Source organism: Plectropomus leopardus, chromosome 7 (genome assembly GCF_008729295.1).
Source record: "Plectropomus leopardus isolate mb chromosome 7, YSFRI_Pleo_2.0, whole genome shotgun sequence".
NCBI classification, from domain to species: Eukaryota; Metazoa; Chordata; class Actinopteri; order Perciformes; family Serranidae; genus Plectropomus; species Plectropomus leopardus.
The window spans coordinates 18,234,333-18,259,984 of NC_056469.1; the positions used below are offsets into that span (position 1 = coordinate 18,234,333).

At 37.3% G+C, this 25,652-nt stretch overlaps 2 protein-coding genes across 7 annotated transcripts in view; both read left to right on the forward strand.

Moving 5' to 3' along the window:
* The window catches only part of osbpl3b (oxysterol binding protein-like 3b), a 36,940-nt gene extending 25,254 nt beyond the window's left edge, over positions 1-11,686 (forward strand). For 2 of the 4 annotated variants that reach the window (XM_042489206.1, XM_042489205.1), the window contains exons 12-23: positions 491-592; positions 2,507-2,644; positions 3,305-3,398; positions 4,532-4,776; positions 7,047-7,184; positions 7,296-7,359; positions 7,481-7,559; positions 7,690-7,834; positions 8,795-8,939; positions 9,038-9,164; positions 10,519-10,641; positions 10,797-11,686. In XM_042489206.1, the coding sequence (XP_042345140.1) occupies positions 491-592; positions 2,507-2,644; positions 3,305-3,398; positions 4,532-4,776; positions 7,047-7,184; positions 7,296-7,359; positions 7,481-7,559; positions 7,690-7,834; positions 8,795-8,939; positions 9,038-9,164; positions 10,519-10,641; positions 10,797-10,893 (1,497 nt within the window). In that variant the 3' untranslated portion in view covers positions 10,894-11,686. The remainder of the gene's footprint in view (positions 1-490; positions 593-2,506; positions 2,645-3,304; positions 3,399-4,531; positions 4,777-7,046; positions 7,185-7,295; positions 7,360-7,480; positions 7,560-7,689; positions 7,835-8,794; positions 8,940-9,037; positions 9,165-10,518; positions 10,642-10,796) is intronic. The other 2 variants (XM_042489208.1, XM_042489207.1) reach the window with 1 other exon arrangement.
* A 2,202-nt stretch (positions 11,687-13,888) lies between these two features.
* Positions 13,889-20,229, forward strand: gsdmeb (gasdermin Eb). 3 transcript variants are annotated; one of them, XR_006105978.1, is made up of 11 exons: positions 13,889-13,971; positions 14,367-14,588; positions 14,685-14,877; positions 15,223-15,397; positions 16,709-16,829; positions 16,917-17,027; positions 17,391-17,518; positions 18,201-18,366; positions 18,549-18,622; positions 18,751-19,031; positions 19,114-20,229. XR_006105978.1 is itself a non-coding variant. In XM_042490247.1 (10 exons), the coding sequence occupies exons 2-10, from the start codon at positions 14,384-14,386 to the stop codon at positions 18,976-18,978; spliced, it is 1,401 nt and encodes a 466-aa protein (XP_042346181.1). In that variant the 5' UTR covers positions 13,889-13,971; positions 14,367-14,383; the 3' UTR covers positions 18,979-20,229. The 3 variants fall into 3 exon arrangements, 1 of the variants encoding a protein (XP_042346181.1); XR_006105979.1 differs by having other exon boundaries at positions 19,119-20,229; XM_042490247.1 differs by having other exon boundaries at positions 18,751-20,229.
* Positions 20,230-25,652: the final 5,423 nt, after the last annotated feature.

Here is a 25,652-nt window from a genome sequence, read left to right on the forward strand (position 1 = left end):
CTGAACAAACCCTTTTAGACGCCAAAGTCACACAACGCAAACAAAGAAATCAATCAAGGCAGCGGAGGACCAGCAGCTCCTGTGTTCAGTGATGTTAAATTATTATTAATGGAGTCTGGCTTGGAAAAGAGTAGTCTACCAGCTTTATTTTTCAATTGGAAATCATTGTCAGAAATTAAGGTAAAGCAGTAAAAATACTTTCAATATAGCATACACCGAAAATGATTCGCTGGGATGTTTTTTTAATAGATGGCTAAAATATGTTTTGTTGTAGACCATCTACAGCAGTAGAGTACAGACTGTGTATGAATAAGTAATCTATACAATCCCACTTCCAAAAATCTGATGTATCTCTTAAAAGCTTGATTATGTAAAATCATTCAGTGTTGATGAGCAGTTTAATTCAGGAATTCATTTCAGCTTTCAGTATTCAAGGTATTGCTGCTTGGATGTGTGCTTTAAACAATGTTTACACTGGTTATTTTTCCAGGCTTTAGCCCAGAACTCTGAGCTGAGAGAGCGCCTGTGCAAGATTCATGCCGAGTCCCACATCGTAGAGCCCACACTAATAAATCTCATTGCCCCTGTGCAGGTGGGTGTGGGAATGCAGTGACTCTACTCTCTTTCCCCCCACCATCACGATGATTATTATTATTATCTCCTCGTCTTTATTTTCATCCCACGCAGTCCTGAATTTGCCACAGAATGAATGAGCTGTCCTTTCCCAACTCATCCAGATTCAACAAATGTTGCTCTCCTCCTCACCCCCTCTCCCACTGTCTTTTATAAAGTCAGTGACTATGAAAACATCTTTTTCGCTACAAAGTTTTCAGGGAACAAGACCTTCTCAAATAAGTCAAATATCCAATATTTGATATGAGAAAGTGCTTCCTCTCAGTCTCATGTCTCGCAGTATCGCACTGCTCAGGGGACGACTCTGTTACCTGTCACATTATTATCTTCCTAAAGGAAGCTCTTTGCTCTCTTAATCAGATTTGCTGACCAGAGAGTGTGAGCTGATCTAATTAATCGTGTCCCTGGAAATTTGTTTAAACACACAGTGCAAAACTAATGTGCCTCCTCTGAGATTTTCTGCAGGCTAATTAATCAGCCCTAGCAATAACAAAGGATGGAGAGGGGGCACACTTCCATGTGTGGTTTTGTGAAAAATATTTCTTACTTCTTATAATAAGTTTAATGTTTTGGATTGTCTACAGATGAATTATATTAATGTTGTGAGTCCATTTTGAATGTGCATGTTGTTTGTCTTCACTCACTTAATACAGTAATGTATTGCGTGATACAGTCACTTGAAATAGGTTTGACTGATACAAGATATTTTCAATATTTTGTAAAATTGATGAGCCTTTTCTACAAGTTTAATTTTTGAAATGTTCAAATTTTTAGAAGTTCATCATATTGCCATTTTACGGCTGTGAAACAGAAACAAAAAAATGGCACACATGAACAAGTTGCATTGTAGTGAAAAGAAAAAGACTGTGTACAAGAGGTATAACAATACATAGATCTGGATTTATATTTAGATTCAATGATCTATTGATGCAAAGTGAAAACATCAATACATAATGTCATCTTTAAGATACGCCTTTATTGTGAAATTCTCATGATACATCTATGTCACTATTTCCGTTCACCTCCCTCCTAAACATTCCAACAGTGTTAGCAAGCAGCCAAAAAAACAACAATGAGGATATTTACTGATATTGTTTCATATTGATTAGGGCTGCAAATAACAATTATTTTCAATCTGCTGATTGTTCTCGTGATTACTCATATTTACTCTATTAATTGCCAAAAATATATGAAAAAATGCTCGTCACATTTTTCCATAGCCCAAAGAGACACCTTCAGTTTGCTTCTTTTGTCAAACCAGCAGTCAAAAACCCCAAAGACTCTTCATTGACTGTCATAAATTACAAAAAAAAGCAGAAATTTCTCAAAATTTTAAAAAGTTGGAACCAGAGAATGTTTAATAGTCCTGCTCAAAAATACTGAAATGATAAACTGATTATCAAAAATGATTGGCAATTAATATTACTTTTTTTAACTAATCAAATAATCTACTAATCCCTGAAGCTCTTATATCGTTCACAGGCCCCTGAACTAAATTAAATCAAAATTGCAGCAAATATTATATTGTTGTTCAAAAGAATCAATTTATCGTATTGTGATGAAACTTGTGATAGAAACCTCTTCCATGCACTTTGTCTATACATATCAATAAGCTTTCATGAAACTGAATCGTATTTCATAATGCAGTGAATGAATACTGTGCACTCCTCTAACGCTTATACTGTGATATAACCTGTCATAGGTGACTGTCTTTCAGTGTCTTATGTAACAGATTTTTATGTGTTGTGATACTCTCATCATCCACACATTGTGACAGTATTCTGAATTCCCCTGTGATTGCTGCCCCTCCTGGCTGTGATGATGTTGCCCTTTTCTTGTTCTTAATTATAGCTGTGAACACTGTGTCTCCTAGAAACAGGATTCTGTTGATGAATCCCATCCCCTTGTACACCAAGTATCCAATGAGAGCAGAGCTTCAATCACAGAGTCGTTGTCTGAGTTCTTCGATGCGCAGGAAGTTTTACTGTCTGCTAGTTCCTCTGAAAATGAGGTGAGTGCAAGAGTTACAGTAAACTGTCACCATAAGCACATATACTGGTGTGTCCATACCTCAGAATCAGCTAGTGGCATAAACTGATATTTAGGGCTGCATAATGGATTTAGAATTATTGTTAATGTAATGCAGTTCGTCTTGTTTCCTGCAGCTATTGTTTGATGATAAGATCTGCATGGTAAAATGGAGAGAAACTAAAACAGAATGACCACCAGAGGTTCTTAAATGATGTATTATCGTCAGACACTTCATCTGTCGTGTCTGCAAAATTTGTTAAACCTTTAAGCTAATTATGACACTGTTCTGTTGCAAAGAGAAAAAACACCTTTTAACTAAACATTGCCTTAAAGCTATTTATGATTGGTGTCAGAAAACAAGTCTGCCCTCACTTCAGTCTCCTCTAGTGTTCATGAAGCATGCCTGACCAGTTAGCAGCTGGAGCAGAAGCAATGTGAAAATGGAAGTTAATTTCTTTAATCTAAAAATACAGCAAGTCGAGGTGCAAATTAATCACCAGGTCCTGTGGGACCATTCATCTCTAATGCAGTAGATCTTATGCTGACGTGACAGGATGTTGAAAGAGACCTGCTCGGTCCCCTTCTGCAGGTGGTATTAAAAATTTATCTCTGAGCTAAAGTTTGGAATTTTTTTTTTTAGATATCAGAGGATGACTCATACATTAGTGACATTAGTGACAACATCTCCATGGACAACTTCAGCAACGAGACGGAAAGTGACAGGCCAAATTCAGGTAATCTGTCGGACAAAGAACTAGTAGGACGCTACGTTCATTAAAGTGTATAAACAATACTGACTTCTGTGTAATCCCAGCTGGTCACAAACATCTTTAGCTATTGAGGTTTCGTTGAATTTAGGTTGTGTTGTTGGATGACTAAAATTCAGTGTCAGGACAACATCAAATGCTAGCATCAATTCGACGTAGAATACCGTTGACAGATGACGTTGATATTTTGTTGCAGTTGTGTAAAGTAAAAAAAAAACATAATCTTCCAAATGTCTCATGCCAACATTATCTTGACGTAGAATAACATTTAGCTGTAAGGTATAGAAAACAAATGTCCCAATGTCTGCAAAACATCATAATGTCGACATACTTACAACATGAAATTATATAGACATTTATGATATTGTCAGCCCAAATTCAATTCCAACCACAGACGGTTTATAAAGATGGATGATGCGTCTCCACTTACTCTCACTTTCAAAAAATGAAGCTTTAATATCCCAGATAAAGCTGCTGCCATCTTGCCCTTGCGACGTCATTTGGAGCCAGACTCTGCACAATAGCGATCTCCTCGGTATCAAGTTTTCCATCCACGCACCCTTCCGACCAGTCTTGAGCAGTGCCATTGAAGGCAAGCACACCGATCGGCACACACAGCTATGACGTGAAATTGCCCTTTTTTTGCAATATCATCAAATAACTAATTTAAACCAAACTTATCAAAAAATCAAACATTTGAACATACATCAAGGTGATGAGAACTACCTTAAATGACAGAAAGCATCTTTGAGAAAAAATGTTTTGAAGTGAACTCTGATCTTTTAGTTTGAAGGGGTTTATGACCTATGCTGCAGCCAGTCACTAGTGGCAATTGAGATGTTTTGACTTTACTTTTTGGAAGTTGTAATGTAGTCCATCAGTATACAATATATGATTCCAACTGGAAATCTGTCTAACGTGATAGTTCAACATTTTTGTGACGTCAACTTAATGCCGACTGCTTGCTGGGATTATATGGATTTAATTATGCAATTTTTTTACACAGTCTTTATTCAATAACTCAATTAACATATTTGCTGATTGCATTCACCACACAAAGAGCCATCAGTGTCTTGACCTCTTACACCATCTGTTCCCAGGCTCTGCAGAGGAAGGCACTGTCCTTTATCAGCGCAGATCCTGCCTGCCCTCACCCAGCCCCAACAACAGCACCATCAGCCTGTGGAACATCCTCAGAAACAACATTGGCAAAGACCTATCCAAAGTGGCGATGCCTGTACAACTTAATGAGCCACTCAACACCCTACAGAGACTGTGTGAGGAGCTGGAGTACAGCGAGCTGCTAGACAGGGCTGCTATCACACAGGACCCTTTTGAACGTATGGTGAGATGGATGGCAAATTCACTGTTTGTTCTTTGAGTGTGTGGGCAGAGTCCTTTTTGCTCGGATCACATGTTCACTTTAAACACCTGATGGGCCTCCTTCAGCACAAGCAGTTGTCCTTGTTGAAGGTAGTGTGTGTTTTTTTGGCAGAAGCAAGTTGGAAGGAGTGTTAATGCTGGTTGTGCATGTGATGGTTCCATGTAAATTGAGAAAAGGCTATATTAGGAGTTGCCTTAAAAAATATTGTATTGGTTTCTTACTTTATTAAGAGAATAGTTGTGACATTTTGGGAAATTTGATTTGTACTTACGTCTCTGCTTGGTCAGGTTCCTTGTTATCTGTGTATCTTGTGTTAAAACACAAATCAATATGGTTTGCTTTCACAATATACTACAAAAGTTTAAATCAGTTTTAAAGTATTGAGAAAATAGCACTCTTCGTCAATATCATTGCTCCGCGAATAATCACTGAAATTGTTTGGTGTGGAACTGGATGCTGTGCTTGCTCATTTGTGGTGTGGGACAGTTGTACTTGTCTGCTTGCGTTTATTGTTTTTATTTATTGGCCAAAACTAATTAACATGTTATATCTTGTTTCTTTAATCCATACAAAATAATGATTTTTTTTTAGATTGGATAGAATTAGGCTAACTCCCCCCCCCCTTGTTTTTAGTCTTTATGCTATGCTAAGCTAATTGCTTGCTGGCTCTAGCTGCAAATTTAGCACAAAGGCTTGAGACTGATATCTCTCCTTCAGTCTTTTTTAATTGGCATATCTGCCAAACTCTTCTTAAACTGCAATGTCAGAAGCTAGAACAGTCCATCATTACAAGAAAAGCGCATTACAAGCCTAACTTGACAATCACAGAAGGCTGAGCCAGGTTAGAATGACCATCAAGCATTTGTGGAAATATTTGCTGGAGCCAGGAATTACCCATCAGTTGTTGCTGGCTCTTATTCCTGTAGACTGGGACCCCAGCTGCCCGCTGGCAGAGGTATTTTCCATGTACAGACCCCGCTTATTACACTTCATGTGGGAGAAACCTTAATCTTTGGAGATTTCCAGCAGGAAGACAGCACAAATTTGCATCTTTTTATAATTTTCACTTTCACTTCCATTGTCTGACTTTGGAGTACTGAAGTTATTTGGTTAAATTTTGTTCGCTTTTGTGTGGGAGGTATACAGATACAGCCTGTGGAGTCAGCTAGTTGTAAAGGACAAAAGTGCCGTTTATAGTATGTAGATGTGAAATGAATAGCAGTCGAAGCTTCAATCTGTGGCCTCTCGTTTGGATGTGGAAGTAATTATCAGTGCTCTCTTGGCTCGGTTGAACCAGTGAAGGAGTTTTCAAGCAGTTACTCTGCTCATTAAAATAAAAATGGAGATGAATTAAGCATTAATATGTGGTACTTTAAAATGATGACAGAGCTCAGTCAGCTCAATGTTTTGGTGACCTCTTTTTTTTAAAATCTAGAAAGGGACAGTTCACCCCAAGATCAAAATTGTGTTGTTTTTTTTAGATTGTTTTAGTGTGAGTGGTTGAGTGTTTGAGATTTTGGCAGTACAGATGTCTGCCTTCTACTGAATATAATGAAAGTAGTTGGCACTCCTATTGCAGTGCTCAAAGTGTGAATAAAATACATTTGAAAAACTAAAAAAACAATGTCTGCCTCAAGAAATCATGACCCAGCTACTCAAGGTAATCCACAGACGTTATGAGCAGTTTCACGGAGGAACTATTCTCTTTCTACCGAATTACAGTAGTCACCTGTATCAACGCACAGAAGGAAATGTGCAACTTCTCATGGTCGACAATAACAAAGAGCAACAACATTCTAACTAATGAAATGCTGCTATCTCACCCGAGCTAGCTAATGTTACAGCTCAGCCAAACAGGATGCAATTAGTGTTTACATCTTGTGCTGTCACATGCCTCTTGTCCATGAGTCAATTCAAGCTTCTTTCTTTGTGGTCATACATTTGGCAAGTGTAGTTCTGTTGAAAGAAAATAGTTCCTGCATGACACTGCTCAAAACAAGGTCCGTGGATTATGAGTGATATCTCTAACACTCAACTCACACTTAAACTTTCTAGATTGATAAATAGCTCTACAAGTAAGAGGACAAATATTTATTTTTAAATCTAGGCTAAACTGTTCCTTAAAGGTTTTCACAAGGTAAATTTAGCTTTGTGCTCTGCCTCAGTTGACAGACTCATTATTCTGTGATTTAAAAAAAGCACCACCAACTGTTTAGTATCTCTTTTTGCAGGTATACATAGCTACATTTGTTGTGTCAGGCTATGCATCCAGCCACTACAGAACTGGAGGAAAGCCTTTCAACCCTGTCCTGGGAGAGACATATGAATGTGATCGGCCAGATAAAGGTTTTCGATTTGTTGCGGAGCAGGTATGCATTAATCCCACTTTCTGTGCTATTAACAGTCCCTGTATTCTAATAACAATTCACAAAAAGCATTCACTGAATCACCTTACTTACTTAGCTGTTTTACATTATCAGGTCAGCCATCACCCACCAATCTCAGCTTGCCACACGGAGTCTAAAAACTTTGTCTTCTGGCAAGGTAGTTGAATATAAAAATTAGTATGGTCCATTTACAGTGTGTGTGAAGATTACAGTCGTGGCTGGTCATCCAAGATGAATGTTAATGTGCACAATTCCTTTCTTTATGATTGTTTTTGTAGATGTGAGGTGTAAGAATAAGTTCTGGGGAAAGTCAATGGAGATTGTTCCTGTTGGTACAACTCATGTAACTCTGCCAGGGTGAGTCTCTTCTTTATCATGACAGAGACACATATACACAGAATGCAAACCAATGTCTGCATCAATTAAGAAGCAATTTCAACAGGTGTCAAGTTAAATGAAACATTGTTTTTAATCCCCTATTTTCAAGATTTGGAGACCACTATGAGTGGAACAAAGTGACGTCCTGCATCCACAACATTCTCAGTGGGCAGCGCTGGATCGAGCATTATGGGGAGATCTCCATTAGAAACTCCAGCAGTGATATTTGTCAGTGCAAGATCACTTTTATTAAGGTGAGGCAAACTGAAAAAGCTTGAATTTAACAGCTGTGTGCAGGGCTGCGCCCACCCTTATGATCCCTATTACCACAAACACCAACTTTTTCTGAAGCAACATTCTCTCTTTAAGGATACAGGGCATTATAAAGAAAGGTGGGGCCCTTCACACATTGATTACTTTGCCAGCAGAAAGTGCTATGCAGTTACATAAGACTCCCATTAAGATTTTTCATGACAAATAAATTCTGTATTATGTTAAAATTATGATCAAGGCTACATTATGCTTCTCTGCAAAAGGCTGTAAGGCAAGATGTGTTTATTTTTGCATCTTTCAAACAGAAAGGTTATTGAAGACTAAAAGGATCTCCTGGACACCACTTCTTGTCAAATATATCCAACACCATAAAGAATAGTGATACATAAACCACAATATTTAAATATAATCCAGGTTCCTCATACTGTTACGCTCTTTCTTTTCTCCCTCTCTCATTCGCCATATGTTTGTGTCGGTAGATATCCCTCTGTGAATCCCAGGGTTGGATCAAAATAACCTCTGAACAGTATTTATATACATAAATCACCCCCAGGCAAAGTAAATGTTATAGTCCCTTCATGAGGCCATAAACCTTCAACACTGATGGTGCTCTCACCTACATGCCACCAATAACCCCTCATGATTCCAGTGTTTGAAGCCTTTATACTGAGAAGAAAAGGTTAATTACATTATTGTGTGCCCATTTGAAAGACCTCCTGAAGCTGTGCAGGGTAGCAAGTCCAGACATGTCAGAACTCATTATGCACCCTCATCTCCCATTAAATACACAAGCCCAGCAACACATGCCGGGGCTAGGGATTGGTTTATGCAACAGCTGCATCTGCTGACTGCAAGAGGACATAATTATAATCACTGCAATGTCCATTAACATTCAGTTATTATAGTGTAATACTGTGTTTCACTATCAATTCTTTTCACAGGCCAAATACTGGAATTCAAGTGTGAATGAGGTGGAGGGAACAATCACAGATAACAAAGGGAAGGTTGTCCACAGACTCTTTGGAAAGTGGCAGGAAGCAGTTTTCTGTGGAGACCCGCCCTCAGCCACATGCATCTGGAGAGCAAGTAGGACAAGTCTTGAGAATACATCGAACACCTTTTTACAATGCATATCTCCTTATGACAGTATCAGATGCAGCACATGTTATTTGTCTGCAATGTAGATGCAATGCCAGTAGACCATGAGCAATACTTTGGTTTCACCAAGTTTGCTATTGAACTGAACGAGCTGGACCATTCCCTGAAACCACTGCTGCCACCCACAGACACCAGACTACGTGTGGACCAGAGGTAATAGAAAAAAAAGTATTTTCATGCACTTAAAAGAACAGTGTCTAATATTCATGGACATTCAGTGGCATCAAGTGGTGAGAATTGCACTTTTCAAACAGTTGAAACTTTTCACAGTTAGAATTCCTTTGGTGTTCATTGTTCCTATGGTTAAGGTTTTTACCAAGAGCCGATTTATCTGCAGAGGCCTCTTCCTCTCCAGAACAAACAGACTAGGTGATTTAAAATGTAATAAACACTGAATGACGCAGGTTCACATTAAAATATCTTGTGTTTTTCCAACACTTAAATTGGGCACAGCTGCTCACTACAGTGGCTGATGTGAAAATGCAAAAACCTAGAGCTAGTATTTGATTTGTCCATTCTGGGCTACTGTAAAACACGGTGATGAACATGGTGATCCCTGTGGACGAGGACTCGCTCCCAATGTAGATAGAAATGGCTCATTCTAAGGTAACTAAAAAGACTTTTTTCCAGGGGTTATACAATGAAGACAAAATACTAATTAGGCTACATTTTTTTCCATTTTGCCCATATTTCCCCCTAAATCCTACATACTGGACCTTTAAGTAATATGAATAATGATGATGCTATGCCAAGAAGAAAGACAATTATTTATATGGAGTAATAGATTTTGAGCAGAAATGGTAGAAAATGCACACATCCATAAGAAATTGAGAAAGGTGCTGAACCCACACAAAGTACAAGCAAAAAAACAGAGAAAAGTCTGCACACTTCAGCTCCCCTTGCAGCTTTTATTGAGCTACTCATAAGTGACGTTTCAAGCTACATGCTCTTCTTCAGACTTCTCTACAGACTTGTAGCTGTTTTTATGCAGGTAATACAGTTTGAGAAACCTGGTGAACACTGTTAGATTTCTGCCAGAGAATCAGCATAGATATCTGAAATAAATCAACATAGAACTATGTCACTGAATATGTGAGCATCTGTTATCACCTGACATCTTGTGTGTCAATCATATTCTCTTAACACATTGTTTTAAAAAATGCTCACCCAACACTGTGATCAAAAAAGCACAAAAATAGCCACATCGATATTCATGCTGAGAACAGTAAGTAACTGCAGAGGCTTTCAGATCCATCAAACTAATTTTAGCTCACATTTTAAAATGTTTAATAGTCTGCAAAGTAAACACTGCTGCCACAAGGCGCCACAGTAAGAAGAAGCACTTTGCCATCAAAGAACAAAATGACAGTGCTTCTAGTCCTTTGATATCCTGAGTTTTTTATTTTCCTGTTTATGCATAAGAGGCAGTCTTACTGTATTAGTGAAGATTACATCTGAATATTACAGATGAATGTTTGTGTAATGAATGTGCCTGTCTCACTGGTAGACTGCTGGAGGAGGGGAACTTGGAGGCTGCAGAGGAGCAGAAGCAAAGGATTGAGCAGCTGCAGAGAGACAGACGGAGAGTCCTGGAGGACAACAATGTAACACATCAGCCTAAATTCTTCAGGTAGCCTTAATATCCAGATTTATTAGTTTTCATTTGTAAGAAAGTGTGCACGCTCTCTTAATAGCATTGCATGCAGCTTGTCCCTTTAACAGCAGCCTGTGCTGATTTCTCAGTCTTTCATATCATTCATCACTGCTTGTCTTCTGCCTTCACAGGAAGTCAAAGGATGACACCTGGGTGAGCAACAACACATACTGGGAGCTGAGAAAAGACCCTGGCTTCTCACAAATTGATTTTCCTACACTGTGGTGACCCCTGAACTGCAGATCGAACACATTTCGTTCTGTACAGCCTCTACTGTGATCCAGGCTGGTTCTGGTGGTGTCTGTATCCCCAGTCTTACTAATCCACATTCAGTACTGGCCGTCTTTATTGCAGTTCATCAAAGTTATTGCCTTAATAGCAAGTGCTTATGTACGTTGTGTAAAAAATGTTTATGCAAACATATTATGAGAATGTTGATACATTTAGGCAAATTTTGCCCATATTTTCACCTGATATGATACACTGTACCACTTAAAACTGAGAAACAGAAAACTACTTGGTGTAAAGGATGACAGATCCTTTTCATAACCGGTCTACACTAGTTTCAAATGTGATGAACAACTTGTCACTTTAGCTGCCGTCTCATCATGGACATTCTCTACCTCTGAGATAAACTAGCCTTGATACGCCATTGATGAAGTGTACACATCTAATATTTATTCTTCACCTGCCTGATGCCTTACTTGTTGTAATCATATTGATTAATTTATTTTTGTTGCATCTCTGAGGTCTTTTTCTTTTTAAGTTTTGTAAGGACGTAACAAGAACTGTTCAAATGATCTTTAAATCCATACTCAACTGTTTTCTTTTATGCCTCATTACAGTAAATACTGCTTTTTGCTATGACTGTGTGAATGACTGTGCAACTCTGGGCAGCAGTAGCAACCACTTTTCACTGTATCCATTGCACCATTGTCTACCTGGACCCAGGACTTTGAGACCAAAAGTGTCCAAAACTGTGCTCCATGAGCTCAAATAAAATCCCTCATGCTTTCTTTCTGTGGAGTTGTTTGTTACTGTTTGTTCCAAACACTGAAAACTGTGAACCAGACCCTTATCATAATTTCTCCTTAACTGAGATGCTGACTTATCTGACTGACAACTCTGTGGTAAATATTGCTTAATAAATGTGCCAACAGGAAAAGAGAAAACTAGCTCATCATTTTCAAACTGCACATGCCTGCAGAGGAAGAAGTTAAAGCAGCTACATTATTCCTCTCAGCACCATCATACTGAATACCCTATAAAAGTTATGTCAGCTCTGATACCTTGGGAGGCCATGAAAGGTTTTTGGTTAAAAACCCTAGCTACAGTGTGCATTGGAGCATTATCATCTTGAAAGAGCCCTTGCTATTGACAATGGTGAAGGATTTCTCAATGAATTGTATAGTTTTGCTCAGGGCTACAGGTTTTGGGCTCGTCCCACCTTGTCGACATCATGGTTTGGTCTCAGATAAGTTTCTCCCAATAGCCTTGACAAAAACTTTAGAAAGCTCACAATGTGCTGTTTTTATTGTGGCTGTGTCACACAAATGCTGGGTAAAGTGATTCATTCAGTCATTGCCATTTGAAATTTCTTTTAATTTTGGCACATGGATGATTTTTTTTTTTTCAGTTTTTCACTGTGCTGTAGTTAACTTCTTCTTAAAATGCATTTTTACACTGGGAGACACATACAAAATGGAGGCTTTTGGGTCCTCTCCCTGGGTATTTGTTTGTTTATTTATTCATTTATTTATTGAGTGTCCAACACTGAATTTCCGGCATTCTTGTGAATTTATATTTACCAGTGTGGTCTTGGTGCATTTCTATTTGGCGACAATTTATGGCAGACATGTCTTAAATTTTGTTGAAATAAAAATCCCCTGCCACATTCATGTTTTTATGTTTTTATTAGGGAGAACAAATGCTCTAAATATTGAGGGGGCGTGTCCCCTGCCCCCCCCCCCAAAAAAATCTAAGCCCATCTATACTATTAGTACTATGTAGTTTTTATTGTACTGTGACTTTTATCTAGGGTTAATAACCAAAATTGTGGAGCTCTGAAACACGTAAATGTTATCAGACAAGTAAAAAAATATAGCTAAATAGGTCTACATCAATAAATAATATTGAATGAAATAAGATAAATTATGCCATATTGATGAGACACTGAGGGAATGAAATAACACTAGTGGCCCCTAGAGCCTGCAGTGTTTATTACACCCACAAAGTATAAAGATAAAAGAAAAAAGATTTTGCCATCCCCAAAGCTTTAGCAGTTCATTGTATCATTGAAATAACGAAATAACTTATTTAGGGCCTTAAATGTTACGTTAGAACGAAGTACTACTGACTTCGTTTGATTTTAATCAGAGAATATGTGTAGACAATGCAACATGAAAGAAAGCTGGTGAATAGTATGTTGCCACTAGGCGGCTACAAGCAGCCATCGGTGTTGCAGAGACAGTCTACAATAAACTCAATAAACTTGGCAGAGTTGTTTCATAAAATAATATTATTTATCTATTTATTTATTTCTGGCTGGCTTTGGACGATTGCATAGCTATTACTGAGGTAAAGACTTGTACTTCGTTCTCTCTCTCTTTTTCCATTTTAAAATGTTGGTAATTACTTGCCACTTTATATATAGGCTGAATGTAGCCTATTGAGCACTGAATAAAAAAAAAACAACTTTCAATTTAAATTTTCAATTTCAAAAAACTCTCAATGAAAAGTAAAAAACAAAGTACAAACAAACAAACAAAATCCATAACAAACAAAAACAACAACTTGGCCGTGTTGTTGCAGAATATCCTGTAGCAAATATTTATTTAACTTATTTATTTATCGTCTTCTATCAAAAAAAAATTACACCAATGGTAGGTGATAAAGTATAGTTTCTCATAAAGAAAATATATCACTATATAACAAAAACTATTTATTTATTAATTATTAAAAACTCTATTTATTTATTAATTATTATTATTTTTTAAAATCTATGTATTTAATTTTATTATTATTTTCTTTATTATTATTATTATTATTATTATTATTATTATTATTATTATTATTATTATTATTATTATTAGAGGCTACATGTGTTTTGACAGTTTTGACAGGACACTCAATAACACGCCAACTCACAGCTTCCTGTGGGAAGAAGGCGGAGCGCCTGCTCGTCTTTTGTCCAATACAAGCTTAACTTGCTGCAGTCGAGACTGGGAGGGGAAGTGTTGTGTGCTCCTAAAGTCTGTCCACAAATGAAGTTTATCGTGTGATTAATCGGCAAAACTAGGACATCGGGTAAGCGGTGAAACATGTCGCAGATGTTTTTGTTTCGATGCCACTTTGTTAAACACGCAGGCGAAGTCCTGAGCACAACTTCAGACTGATGTGTTTGCGATGTTACTAGCATGTTGCTTCTCAATGTGTAGACATGATTGTCACTGGATATTACTTTTTTGTTTTGCTTGATAAGCTTTAAAAGGACAGATAGTGTCAGGATGTGTAGAACTGCTGTGGGGACTTTTTTAAATATCAAAAACAAACGGATACTGGAGCGATTGTTGAACCAGCAACAACACAAGTTTATAGCCTAAAAAGGGGCTCACTTGACTGGTACTTTTTTTCTAGAGACTATTTAGTAAACGAGTCCTCACTCTTTCTCTTTGTGTTTGACTTCATTATCATCCTCACAGGTTTGATCAGTTAGGAGATGTTTGCCACAGCCACCAGAAACTTTGTGGAGGAGGTGGATCGTGGAGGCTTGCTGATCCCAGTTTCCAGCTTGAATGACACCATTGCTCTTCTGACAGTGGTGGTGAAGCGCAAGCGTTTTTGGGTCTGGCAGAAGCCCAAGTATATTCCCACTGATTTCAACCTCAATGATCTACTAACAGGAGACACACCTATAAAGCCCGGTAAACATCACATCAATCCACACTATTATACTGTGTTATCAATTTATTGTTTAATACCACAGAAAACCTAAACACCTCTGCAAACCCTGTGTACAGGTGTTATAGAGATAGACTTCATCAAATACAATGGCACTTATGGTGAAAACATCCAGGGGAAAGTGGATGCAAGTTTTGTCCACTCAAATGCGAGCCTGGAGGGTAAAGATTCTTCCAGACTCCAATCATTATTTGGCAGTCTGAAGAAAGAGGAAGTGGATGTGCAGAAGCTGCTGCGAGACTCCAAAGACAGGTTAATTCCCCCTACCTGTTTCTACTTTCCTGTCTGGTGGCGTTAAATAGGGTCAGCGTGAAAGAAAAACATTGTGTAAGACATCTGACAGGCAGTATGTTAAAGATCTGTAAACAGCAGGAATGATCTTTGCCCAGCTATAAAGTTGGAAGACGAAACAGCAGGTTGGGTAGAATATTAACACTGACAAGGAAATTGCATGTTTGGTTCAGAATGGTTTTATTTTGAAATTCTAGTCAGGTTAAGTCAAGAGTTTCAAGAATTCCATTTCTGTGTAAATGTCATATTTCCAAGAATATTCCCTGTGAAATATTAAAATTATGTTTCTTTGATTCAACGTGTCAGGGTCCTGGACATGTCCCATTGTCTGGTCCAGCAGACAAAAGAGAAGCACAGACAGGTGTTTGGTGTCGTGAAGGAGCGTATTGTGACTACGCAGCCCTGTTGGGTCATAGAGGAGGTGCAGCAGGGAGGACAGTGTGGAGGAGGACTGAGCCTCTGTGGGCCCAAGAGCCCAAAGGTACAGTATCAGAGAAACTCATTCTTATAGTAGATTAATGGTTGTAATTTAACCCTTTGAAACCTGAGCAAATTGGCTTGATTTCTGTCAAAAAAAGGCAATGAGCAGTTTAAAGAATAATTACCTTAGAATTAGCAGGAAGTTAATAAAAAATTCAAGAAAACTTACTGGAAAATTAATAAAAACAAACAAAAAAAAGGGTTACAAAAAATCAAGATGTGAAATGTGCTTAAAAATCAAAATAATTCTGTGACATTATTTTAAATATCTAAATAAAATATAAGTAAAGTAATATAATTGTATATAAAAATATAACATATATAAATATAAATGTTCATTGCAACAGAAAATCATCACTCTTTTACCATTCTAAGAGTTTCCACAGTCATGGAAAACCTGGAAAAGTCATGGAATTTCACAATGTAATTTTCCAGGTCTTTGAAAGTTTTGGGAAAGTCATGCAATTTTTGTTGTTTGAAATTACATTTATTGTCATAGTAATCTTCTATAGATAACCTTTCATGCAAAGTAATATAGCAGCAAAATTCTTGCTTTTGGATAACACGTAATGTACTTTAGCTCTAATCTGTGTGACATTTTGTTTACCACCACATATGCGTCTTTATTTTCTGCCCATATTCCATCTCCGCCTTTTGTATGCCAAACAGGTGGAACAATGTTTGAATAAAGTTTGAATCTGACATGTGTGATTTGAATCTGACATGTGTGATTCATCATTTCTATACCTATGCTATGCACTATTACTTTAATTGTACTGTGTTTTTGAGATGGAGCAGCGTTTATTTCATACATTGTGAATGGGCATGGAAATCTTATTTTGGGTCCTTTAAATGTCATGGGAAAAAGTCAGGAAATTTTGTCCATGAAAATTTGAGGTAAGAAAGTATTAGGGATGAAACAATTGTTTAAATACTTCTTGTTGTACCTGCCTTCTCTTAACATGTTTTTCTTCCTCCTTAATTATTTGTTTTCTCTCTGTTATTAAATATAACACAATAAGAAGAACAAGCATTTGCTCTCTGATTTAGAGACAGACATCAAAGCATTCACTGCTCATCTCATATGGATAGATGAAAATGCTTCTGATATTAAATTCCATTGTAGCCACATCCTCATGTTTGCATCCTTTAAAGTCACACATCCCACCAAAATGGTCAACAAATGTACGCAATAAAAGCAACTGATATTCGGCAGTATTTAATTGTTTTAGAGTCGATATTTCCACTAGAAGCAACCGAGTTTTGCTGGAATTTGTGTGTTTGGACTCACGTGTCTACGGTGTTGTTGCAGGTTTCACTGAAGGAGAACGGGAGCTTGAGTAAAGACAGCAACATCACCATGGAGATTCCCATCCACACTACCATTGCCTATGCCCTCTTAGAGCTGGAGATCAAACAGGATGGACGCTATGGTGAGAAATTGTTCAACTATTTAAACTCTTACTGCACCTACAATTAACACTGGGGTATTTTGAATGTTACCTTTGTATTTTTCACAGAGCTGTGTCTGATGTCAGACACTAACGGAGGTTTTGAAGTAGATGGCCCAATGAAACGACTCTTTGGTGTCTCTGGAGCCCCTGCTTCAGAAAATAGCCACCTTAAACAAGGTAAATCTTCTTCTCTACAGCTAAAAAACATGACTATAGATAAACATACTCTAGATGGTTGTTGCAGCTGATGACATGCTCAGAAATGCATATTGTTTTCAAGTCATAAAGGGCCTACAGAGGTTAGGAAGCTGTCTGACTTATCATTCTGGCATGATAAGTTTTAACGTGTGCATTTAAAGCCTTTTTTCTTTAAAGCAGGAATCCATGTGGTTAGTCAATATTGTGCTGTTTACTTTTTTGTTTTCTGTACATTTCTTTTAATAAATGTCTGATTCAGTTTATCTTTCATGACCTGCTGCATGAACACATTTTGTCCTTAGAGATGGATGATTAAGTCATTCCATTTTGTATTTTATTTAGAGCTGGAGCGACTGAGCGATCATTTCCATCTCCTTTCTGCTCTTCCTGCCACCACAAGGTCCTCTCTTCTCCAGCGGATCACAAAAGTTATGGAGGACAGAGGGGCCGTCAGTTCACTTCAGCATGTGGTGAGTCAGTAAACAGAGATCTTGTTAACACAGAGACACTATAATAATGTGGCAAGCCTGCAGTCACCTATTTTCCATTTTTAGAAAATTAACAGCTAGACTGACTGTTTTAAAGCATTTCGAGGAAAAAAACCTTAGATCAGGGGTTCTTAAACTTTTGATGACTGAGTGCCATATTCAATGAACCTACATGTGATTCAGGGCCACACAAGAAAAGTGTGCAGGCTATTACTTTTTTATAACGTACTATGCTTTGACTTTTTATGATTTATTTTTTTATGCCATGCTATACTCGTACTTTTTTATGACATTTTTTTTATGGCACACCATACCATGTCTTTTTATGACATTTTGATGAAACACTACAATATAACCTATCCTACAACTTCTTTCTTATGAACATTATGCCATACTCTGCGACAACTTTTTATGCTATTTTGCCATAGTATACTATGACTTTTTTTTGGCTTTTCTATGCCATTCTATAAGATGAGAGTTTAATTAAATTTTTTATGCCATACTAAACTATGACTCATTATGCTTTTTTTATACCATACTATACTATAGCTTTTATGACATTTTTATGCCATGCTAAAGTATGACTTTTTATGCCATACAATACTGTGACTTTTTTGTTTGACATTTTTTTATTCCATTCAATACTCTGACTCTCCTCTTTCAGCTGGACTCGATGTGCCTGGAAAAGAATCCTGCCTTGGATGATGTCAAAATAACAGAGTCCCAAAAACAGAACATCCAAGCAATTCTGGACCTTTTGGAGCAGTCTGGTCAAGGGGAGTCCAAACCAGTTCTTACTGCCCTTCATCTTGTTACCAGTGCAATGGATGGTGAGAAGGTTATACTTAATTTAATACTTTAGCTCTTCAATCTGGGAAAAGAAAAATGCTTCATCTTAAGGCCAGAAACATAAGTATGTGGGCTTGGTGAGTTTCCGCTGCATGCAGAATGTCCTGTAAACCCTGTTTTCTCAAGCTATGTTTTCATCCTGTGTGTGGGTATTTGTTTTCAGAGATGACAAATGATTGTCTCGCTGTCTTGGGATTGTGCTGCAGTCTCACCATGTTACAGGCTCTGGAGCTACTGGTTAGTAAAATAAGATTTTACAAAGAATACAACCCAACATGAAATGTTAGCTTCATTTGTTGTTGTTTCCAATTACGCATAACACTGAGTTAGCTTCCATTTATCGTCCTCTCACTCATGTGTTCCAGGTGCAGTGTGTATCAGGGAAGGGAGAGTTGCCCTGGAGCAGTGCAGGACTAGCTGCACTGACAGAAGACTTCTATGAAAAGACTGAACATCTGTTTGCCACTTCTAATGTGTCCCTGAGGAGAGACGGGGATACTGTGAAGGCAGAAATAAGACACCTGCCAGGAAACCTCCCTCTGGTCCTGTGCATCGCTGTCAGAGGTCTGGCCTCGTTGGCCCACTGTGATTGAACTAAAGACACGTCTATATCCACCAGAACCTTGATACGCTCCATCGGAATGAGGTAAAGGGGATCGTGGTGATAAAGTTTTTTTTGTTTTTTTTTTAAAGATTATTTTTCAGGGCATTTTCCCTTTATTTTGTAGGACAGTTTGAGAGAGACAAGAAAAGTGGGACAGAGAAGGGGGAACAACACGCAGCAAAGGGCCACAGGCTGGACTTGAACCTGGGCCTCTGCAGGAGCCTGAGTTAAATGGGGCGCACAGTCTACCCAGTAAGCTATAGGTCGCCCCATTATCATCTGTTTTGATCAGTTTTTGTTGCAGAAGAATATCTTTTAATGAGTATTGCATTTTACTAGAAGGTAATTGTACAAATATATCTGTGCTCAAACAATTAGTCAATTATTGCTATAGACAAATAATTGGTCAGTTGGTCATGGTATTTAGACCGTGTCTTGGATAAACCAAGCATTTTTGCAGAGATTTCTGCTTTTATCAAGAGATAAAAAAAATTACGGACAATCGTAAAATTATCCACTTTGACGTTATTACTTATTGTCAGGTAGGGGATTGTAACCCACACATTGTGCATTACTGAGAGTTAATCCAAGCCTTCCAGCTAATCAACACCCACATCTTTTAGGTGACAATGGCATAATTAAAAAATAACCGTTAACTGCGTGTCCAATACTGAATTCACATTCATGCGCACAACCTTTGATGTAGAATTTTGACTGTAAAGTACAGTTTTAAATTGGTTATTGCTGTTGGCAATAATATCAATATATATACGAATTTGAATATACTATACAGATTTTAGTCTAAATAAAAATGAAAGAGGATCAATCATAAATACCTGGTTTTTACCATCTTATTATGGTAAGAGGATCTGAAGGAAGGATCTCTTTTTTTATTCAGTCTTTTGCAATTGCATTTTATTTACAATGGGATTTGTATTAATTTGTATCAATGGGATTAATATTGTTTTTTGTCAATGGCAAGAAAGCCTAATTTAATCCTCTCACCTTTTACAAAAACACAATTGATTTTTTTTGTTTAGGGTCTAATTTTGTGTCTCCATCCCATCTCCTTATTTTTGACTTTAGAATGATGATTATCTGTAAGTTTTCACTGAGTTTCAGTTAATGTGTTAATTATAAGAAATACTTTAGGTTTTAACAAAACCAGAACTTATTTTACCTTGTTTACTTTCATCTGTATTCTTGGTGCAAAACCAAATCTAATGTAAAACAGAACCTTGATAGTTTGTTTTTTTTCACTACTAATTTACAATCGCACACTCAATCCATATTTTTTTAAGTAAATCTGCCAAAAGAACAACAAAGAAAATATGACAGGCATTACATTTTGACTGACTGAGTTTGGAGCATTAATGAAACCTTAATGAGGAAAAAGGTCTTAAAATACGACACTATTCTACATGAATGACAAATTTTATAGTTAAAAAATGAGATGAAGGACTTTCGATGATTGCCGTTAGTTAGCGTGTTTAAGACCCTGGGAAGCTCAATTAAAAGATAATTAAGATGATTGTGTTACTATTGGCTATTAAGGAGAGGAAGAGAGGAAAGGGTAAAGGGATGCAGGATAAACAAGGAAAAGACTCAAATCGTGCAGAGCAACCCTTGACAACATGTTGGGAGAAGAAGGCCATCATGGCGTTGACTCAGCAGCGCAAACGGTACACACGGGACTCGAGGCCATAAGTAAACAGAGCAGCGAATTTAAGTCAGAACTAGAACAAGACCTCAACACGTTCAAGCAAGAAATCAAACACGACACGAGAGAGGAGTTTCTGGAGTTCGAACAAGACATCAATCAACAGCTTGTGGTTACTATACAAGCCATGCAGTAGCAGAGTAAGAAAATGGACGGGACGGCAGCCCGGATCGACAATATGGACATGTGGGGCGCAGAGGCTAGCACCGCTTTTCAACAAATGGTAGGATCATTCTACCCTTACTTGTGAAGAAGAACAAGAACCCAAGGTGCCTGAACTACTTTGCTTGGGGCAGCATCTCCCTTCCCACCCAGAGAGTCCAATCTACCGTTTTCCGGCAAAGAACCATGGCCTCAGATTTGGAGGTGCTGACTATCATCCTGACTGCTTCACACTCAGCTGCACACCTCCCCAGTGCAAGTCATACTATATTATGTTGTCCAAAAATTCAACAAAAATATCATAGTATAGAATGTTGTCCAAAATAGCATAAAAAGTCATACTATAGTATGTTGTCCAAAAATTAGCATGAAAACGTTATATTATAGTATGTCATCCAAAATGAAACAAAAATGTTTAAGTATGTTGTACAAAATAGTGTAAAAATGTCATACTATAGTATGTCGTCCAAAATAGCATAAAAAGTCATACTATAGTGTGTCCTCCAAAATAGCAAAAAAAAGTCATACTAGAGTATGTCCTCCAAAATCACACAAAAACGTCATAGTATGGTATGTCGTCCAAAATGGCCCAAAATTGCACAAATACATCATAGTATAGTATGTCCTCCAAAATCGCACAAAAATGTCATGTTATATTATATCATGTAAAATGGCCAAAAGTCACATAAAAACGTCATAGTATAGTATGTTGTCCAAAATCGCACATTCTATGCTATGATGTGTTTTGACATGTCGTTTTTTCGACGTGCTATATTATGGTGTTTTTGGTTGTTTTTGCAACATCCTATGCTGTGGCGTGTCTCGGTATACTATTTTATGTGGTTTTCAGCTGTTTTTTGACGTCAAATTTTGACATTTTTTGCCATACTGAAGTATTTCAGTTTTGGCCGTTTTCTCGACACGCCAAATTCTGGTGGTTTTGGTCCTTGGTGGAACAGACTATTCTATGGCGTGTGTTGGCAGGCTATTCTAGGCGATTTCCAGCTGTTTTTGGGACATGTCAAATTTTGACATTTTTCATCATACTAGCAGTACTGCATTTTTGGTCATTTTTTCGACATGCCAAATTATGGTGTTTTTGGCCCTTTTTGCAGTTTTATATGCTACGGTCTGTATTGGAAAGCTATTTTAGGCATTTCCAACTGTTTTTTAGACATGTTAAATTTTGACACTTTTCGTCATACTGTTGTATTGCATTTTTTGGTCATTTTTTTGATCCGCCAAATTCTGTTGTTTTTGGTCCTTTTTGCATCTTTCTATGCTATGGCATGTCTCAGAAGGCTATTTTAGGTGGTTTCCAGCTGTCTTTGGGACATGTCAAATTTTAACATTTTTCACCAAACTATAGTATCGCATTTTGAGTAATTTTTTCAACATGCCAAATTCTGGTGGTTTTGGTCCTTTTTGCAACTTTATATGCTCTGGCGTGTGTTGGCATGCTAATCTAGGTGGTTTCCAGCTGTTTCTGGGACATGTCAAATTTTGACATTCGTCACCATACTGTAGTATTGCATTTTTGGTTGTTTTTTGACATGCCAAATTCTGGTGTTTTGGGCCCTTTTTGCAACCTTCTGCGCTATGACATGTCTCGGAAGGCTATTCTAGGCAGTTCCAGCTGTTTTTTGGACATGTCATATTCTGACATTTTTCGCCACATTTTTAGGTCCTTTTCTGGACATGCCAAATTCTGGTGTTTTTGGTCCTTTTTGCAACTTTCTATGCTATGGCGTGTGTCGGCAGGCTATTCTAAACAGTTTCCAGCTGTTTTTGGGACATGGCAAATTTTAACATTTCACCATACTATGTATTACATTTCCATTGTGTTTTCAACATGACAGATTCTGGCGTATTTGGTCCTTTTTGCAACTTTCAATGCTATGGTGTGTCTCAGAATGCTCTAAGCGGTTTCCAGCTGTTTATGGTACATGTCAAATTTTGGCATTTTTCACCATTTTCGTATTTTTGGTCATTTTTTCGACATGCCAAATTTTGGTGTTTTAGGTCCTTTCAGCAACTTTTTATCCTATGGCTGTGTTGGAAGGCTATTCTAGGCGGCTTCCAGCTGGTTTTGGGACATGTTAAATTTTGACATTTTTCGCCACACTATGGTATTGGATTTTTTGGTCGTTTTCTCAACATGCCAAATTCTTGTTCAGTTTCTATGCTATGGCATGTCTTGGAAGGCTACTCTAGGCAGTTTCCAACTGGGCTTGGGACATGTCAAATTTTGACATTTTTTGCCATACAGTAGTAATGCATGTTCGGTCATTTTTTTGTCATGCCAAATTCAGGTGTCAAATTCAGGTGTCCTTTTTGCAACTTTCAATGCTATGGCATGTCTTGGAAGACTATTTTTGGCAGTTTCCAGCTATCCTTGGGACATGTCAAATTTTGACATTTTTCGGCACACTATCGTATCGCATTTTGAGTCATTTTTTCGGCATGCAGTATCGTGGTGTTTTTGGCAGTTTTTGCAACATTCTATGCTACGGTGTGTCTCGGCAGGCTATTTTATGCTGTTTTGAGGTTGTTTTTGGGACATGTCATATTTTGGCATTTTGACTGATTATTGTTTTAAGAATATTTTACCTCTTGACAACTTATTTAGTCTAATTTTTTACACTAGTATAACATTTTATTTATTTATATAGTTATTTATTCAGTCATTGATTCAATTAATTATTGTATTTATTTTGTATTAGCTTTATACAATGTTTTTACTGTTTATCTTATCTTTCCTCATACCTCCAGTGTTTCCTCATCTGAGATAGTGTTTCCTCAGAATATAATGCCTGTTCTTACCTGGTTTATTAATGTAGATGTAAATTAATATTTTAACCTAATGCAGGATTGGGACTGGGGGCTGGATGTTGGGGTGGTGGGTTGTATTTTTCTTTTATCTGATGTTAATCTGTCTCTTTGTGAAGCGCTTTGTGCTACAATGGTTTTTTTTGGATAATAAGTGCTATGTAAGTAAAGTTTGATTGATTGATTGATTTATCATATATATTTATATCAGTTATTTTTTGGACATGCATTATTATGGTGTTTTTGGCTGTTTTTGCAACATACTAATCTATGGCGTGTCATGGCATGCTATTTTATACTGTTTTGAGGTATTTTCAGCTATTTTTTGAACATGTCATGTTTTTACATTATTACCATACTATAGCCTTGCCTTTTCGGTCATTTTTTCAACATGCATTATTATGGTGTTTTTAGCTGTTGTTGCAACATTCTATGCTATGGCCTGTCTTGGCACTCTATTTTATGCTTTTCTGAGGTGTTTTCAGCCCTTTTTGGGACGTATTTTTACATTTTTCCCATACAATAGCCTTGCCTTTTCAGTAATTTCTTCAGCATGCAGTTTTAGGGTGCTATTGGCCATTTTTGCAACATTCTATGCTATGGCGTGTCTCTGCGGGCTATTTTAGGCAGTTTTCAGCTGTTTTTAGCTCTTGGGACATGTCGTATTTTGATATTTTTACCATACTATGGGCTTACCATACTATGGTCTTTTTTGGACAAGCCATATTTTGGTGTTTCTGAACGTTTTGGCATCATTCTATAATATGTTAATATATGTTTGTCTCTGCATGCTCTTTTATGCGTTTTTTTTAGCAGTTTTTATCTGTTTTTCAACAAGCCATATTTGGGCGTTTTTTTCTATGCTATGGCGTGTCTCGGCATGCTCTTTTATGCTGTTTTTAACTGTTTTCAGCTGTTTTTGGGACATGTCATATTTTGACATTTGTTCCATACGATCGTCTTGCCTTTTTGGTCATTTTTTCGACATGCATTATTTTGGTGTTTTAGGCCCTTTTTGCAATCTTCTGTGCTATGGCATGTCTCGGAAGGATATTCTAGGTGGTTAGGCGGACATTCTATGCTATGGCCTGTCTTGGCTAGCTATTTTTTTTAGCTGTTGTAAGCTGTTTTCAGCTGTTTTTGGGACATGTAAAATTTTTATTAATTTATTTTATTTATTAATTTTATATTATTATGATGTTTTTGAACGTTTCATACCATTCTATCCTATGGCTGTCTTGGCACGCTCTTTTATACTGTTTTTAAGCTGTTTTCAGCTGTTCAGCTGTGGGACATGTCATTTTTTGACATTTTTTGCCATACTATAGTCTTGCCTTTTTGGTCCTTTTTTCAACATGCACTATTATGTTGTTTTTGGACATTTTTGTACCATTCTGTGCTATGTGTGCAACATTCTATGCTATTCTATGTTTTTAGCTGTTTTTGGGACATGTCATTTTTTGATATTATGGTGTTTTTTGCATGTGTTAATGCTATGGCCTTTCTGCCATTTTTTGACATTTCTGCCATTTTTTTGACATTTTTGCCATACTATAGCCTTGCTTTTTTTGTCAGTTTTTCAACATGCTATATTATGGTGTTTTTTGGCCCTTTTTGCATGTGTTAACGCTTTGGCGTTTCTCAGCGCACTGTTTTATGCTTTTTTGATGTGTTTTTAGCTGTTTTTGGGACATGCCATTTTTTTGACATTTTTGCCATACTATAGCCTTGCTTTTTTTGTCAGTTTTTCAACATGCTATATTATGGTGTTTTGGCCTTTTTTGCATGTGTTAATTCTATGGCCTTTTTTCAGCACACTGTTTTATGCTGTTTTGAAGTGTTTTTTTGCTGTTTTTGGGACATGCCATTTTTTGACATTTTTGCCATACTATAGCCTTGCTTTTCTAGTCAGTCTTTTCAAATTGCTATATTATGGTGTTTTTGGCCCTTTT

Bases quoted from the DNA above. Each gene is read 5' to 3' on its own strand.
- gsdmeb (XM_042490247.1), top strand. From the start codon at position 14,384: ATGTTTGCCACAGCCACCAGAAACTTTGTGGAGGAGGTGGATCGTGGA. The intron at 17,028-17,390 runs GTAAATCTTCTT...TATTTTATTTAG, and splicing joins AAATAGCCACCTTAAACAAG to AGCTGGAGCGACTGAGCGAT. The intron at 17,519-18,200 runs GTGAGTCAGTAA...CTCCTCTTTCAG, and splicing joins TCAGTTCACTTCAGCATGTG to CTGGACTCGATGTGCCTGGA.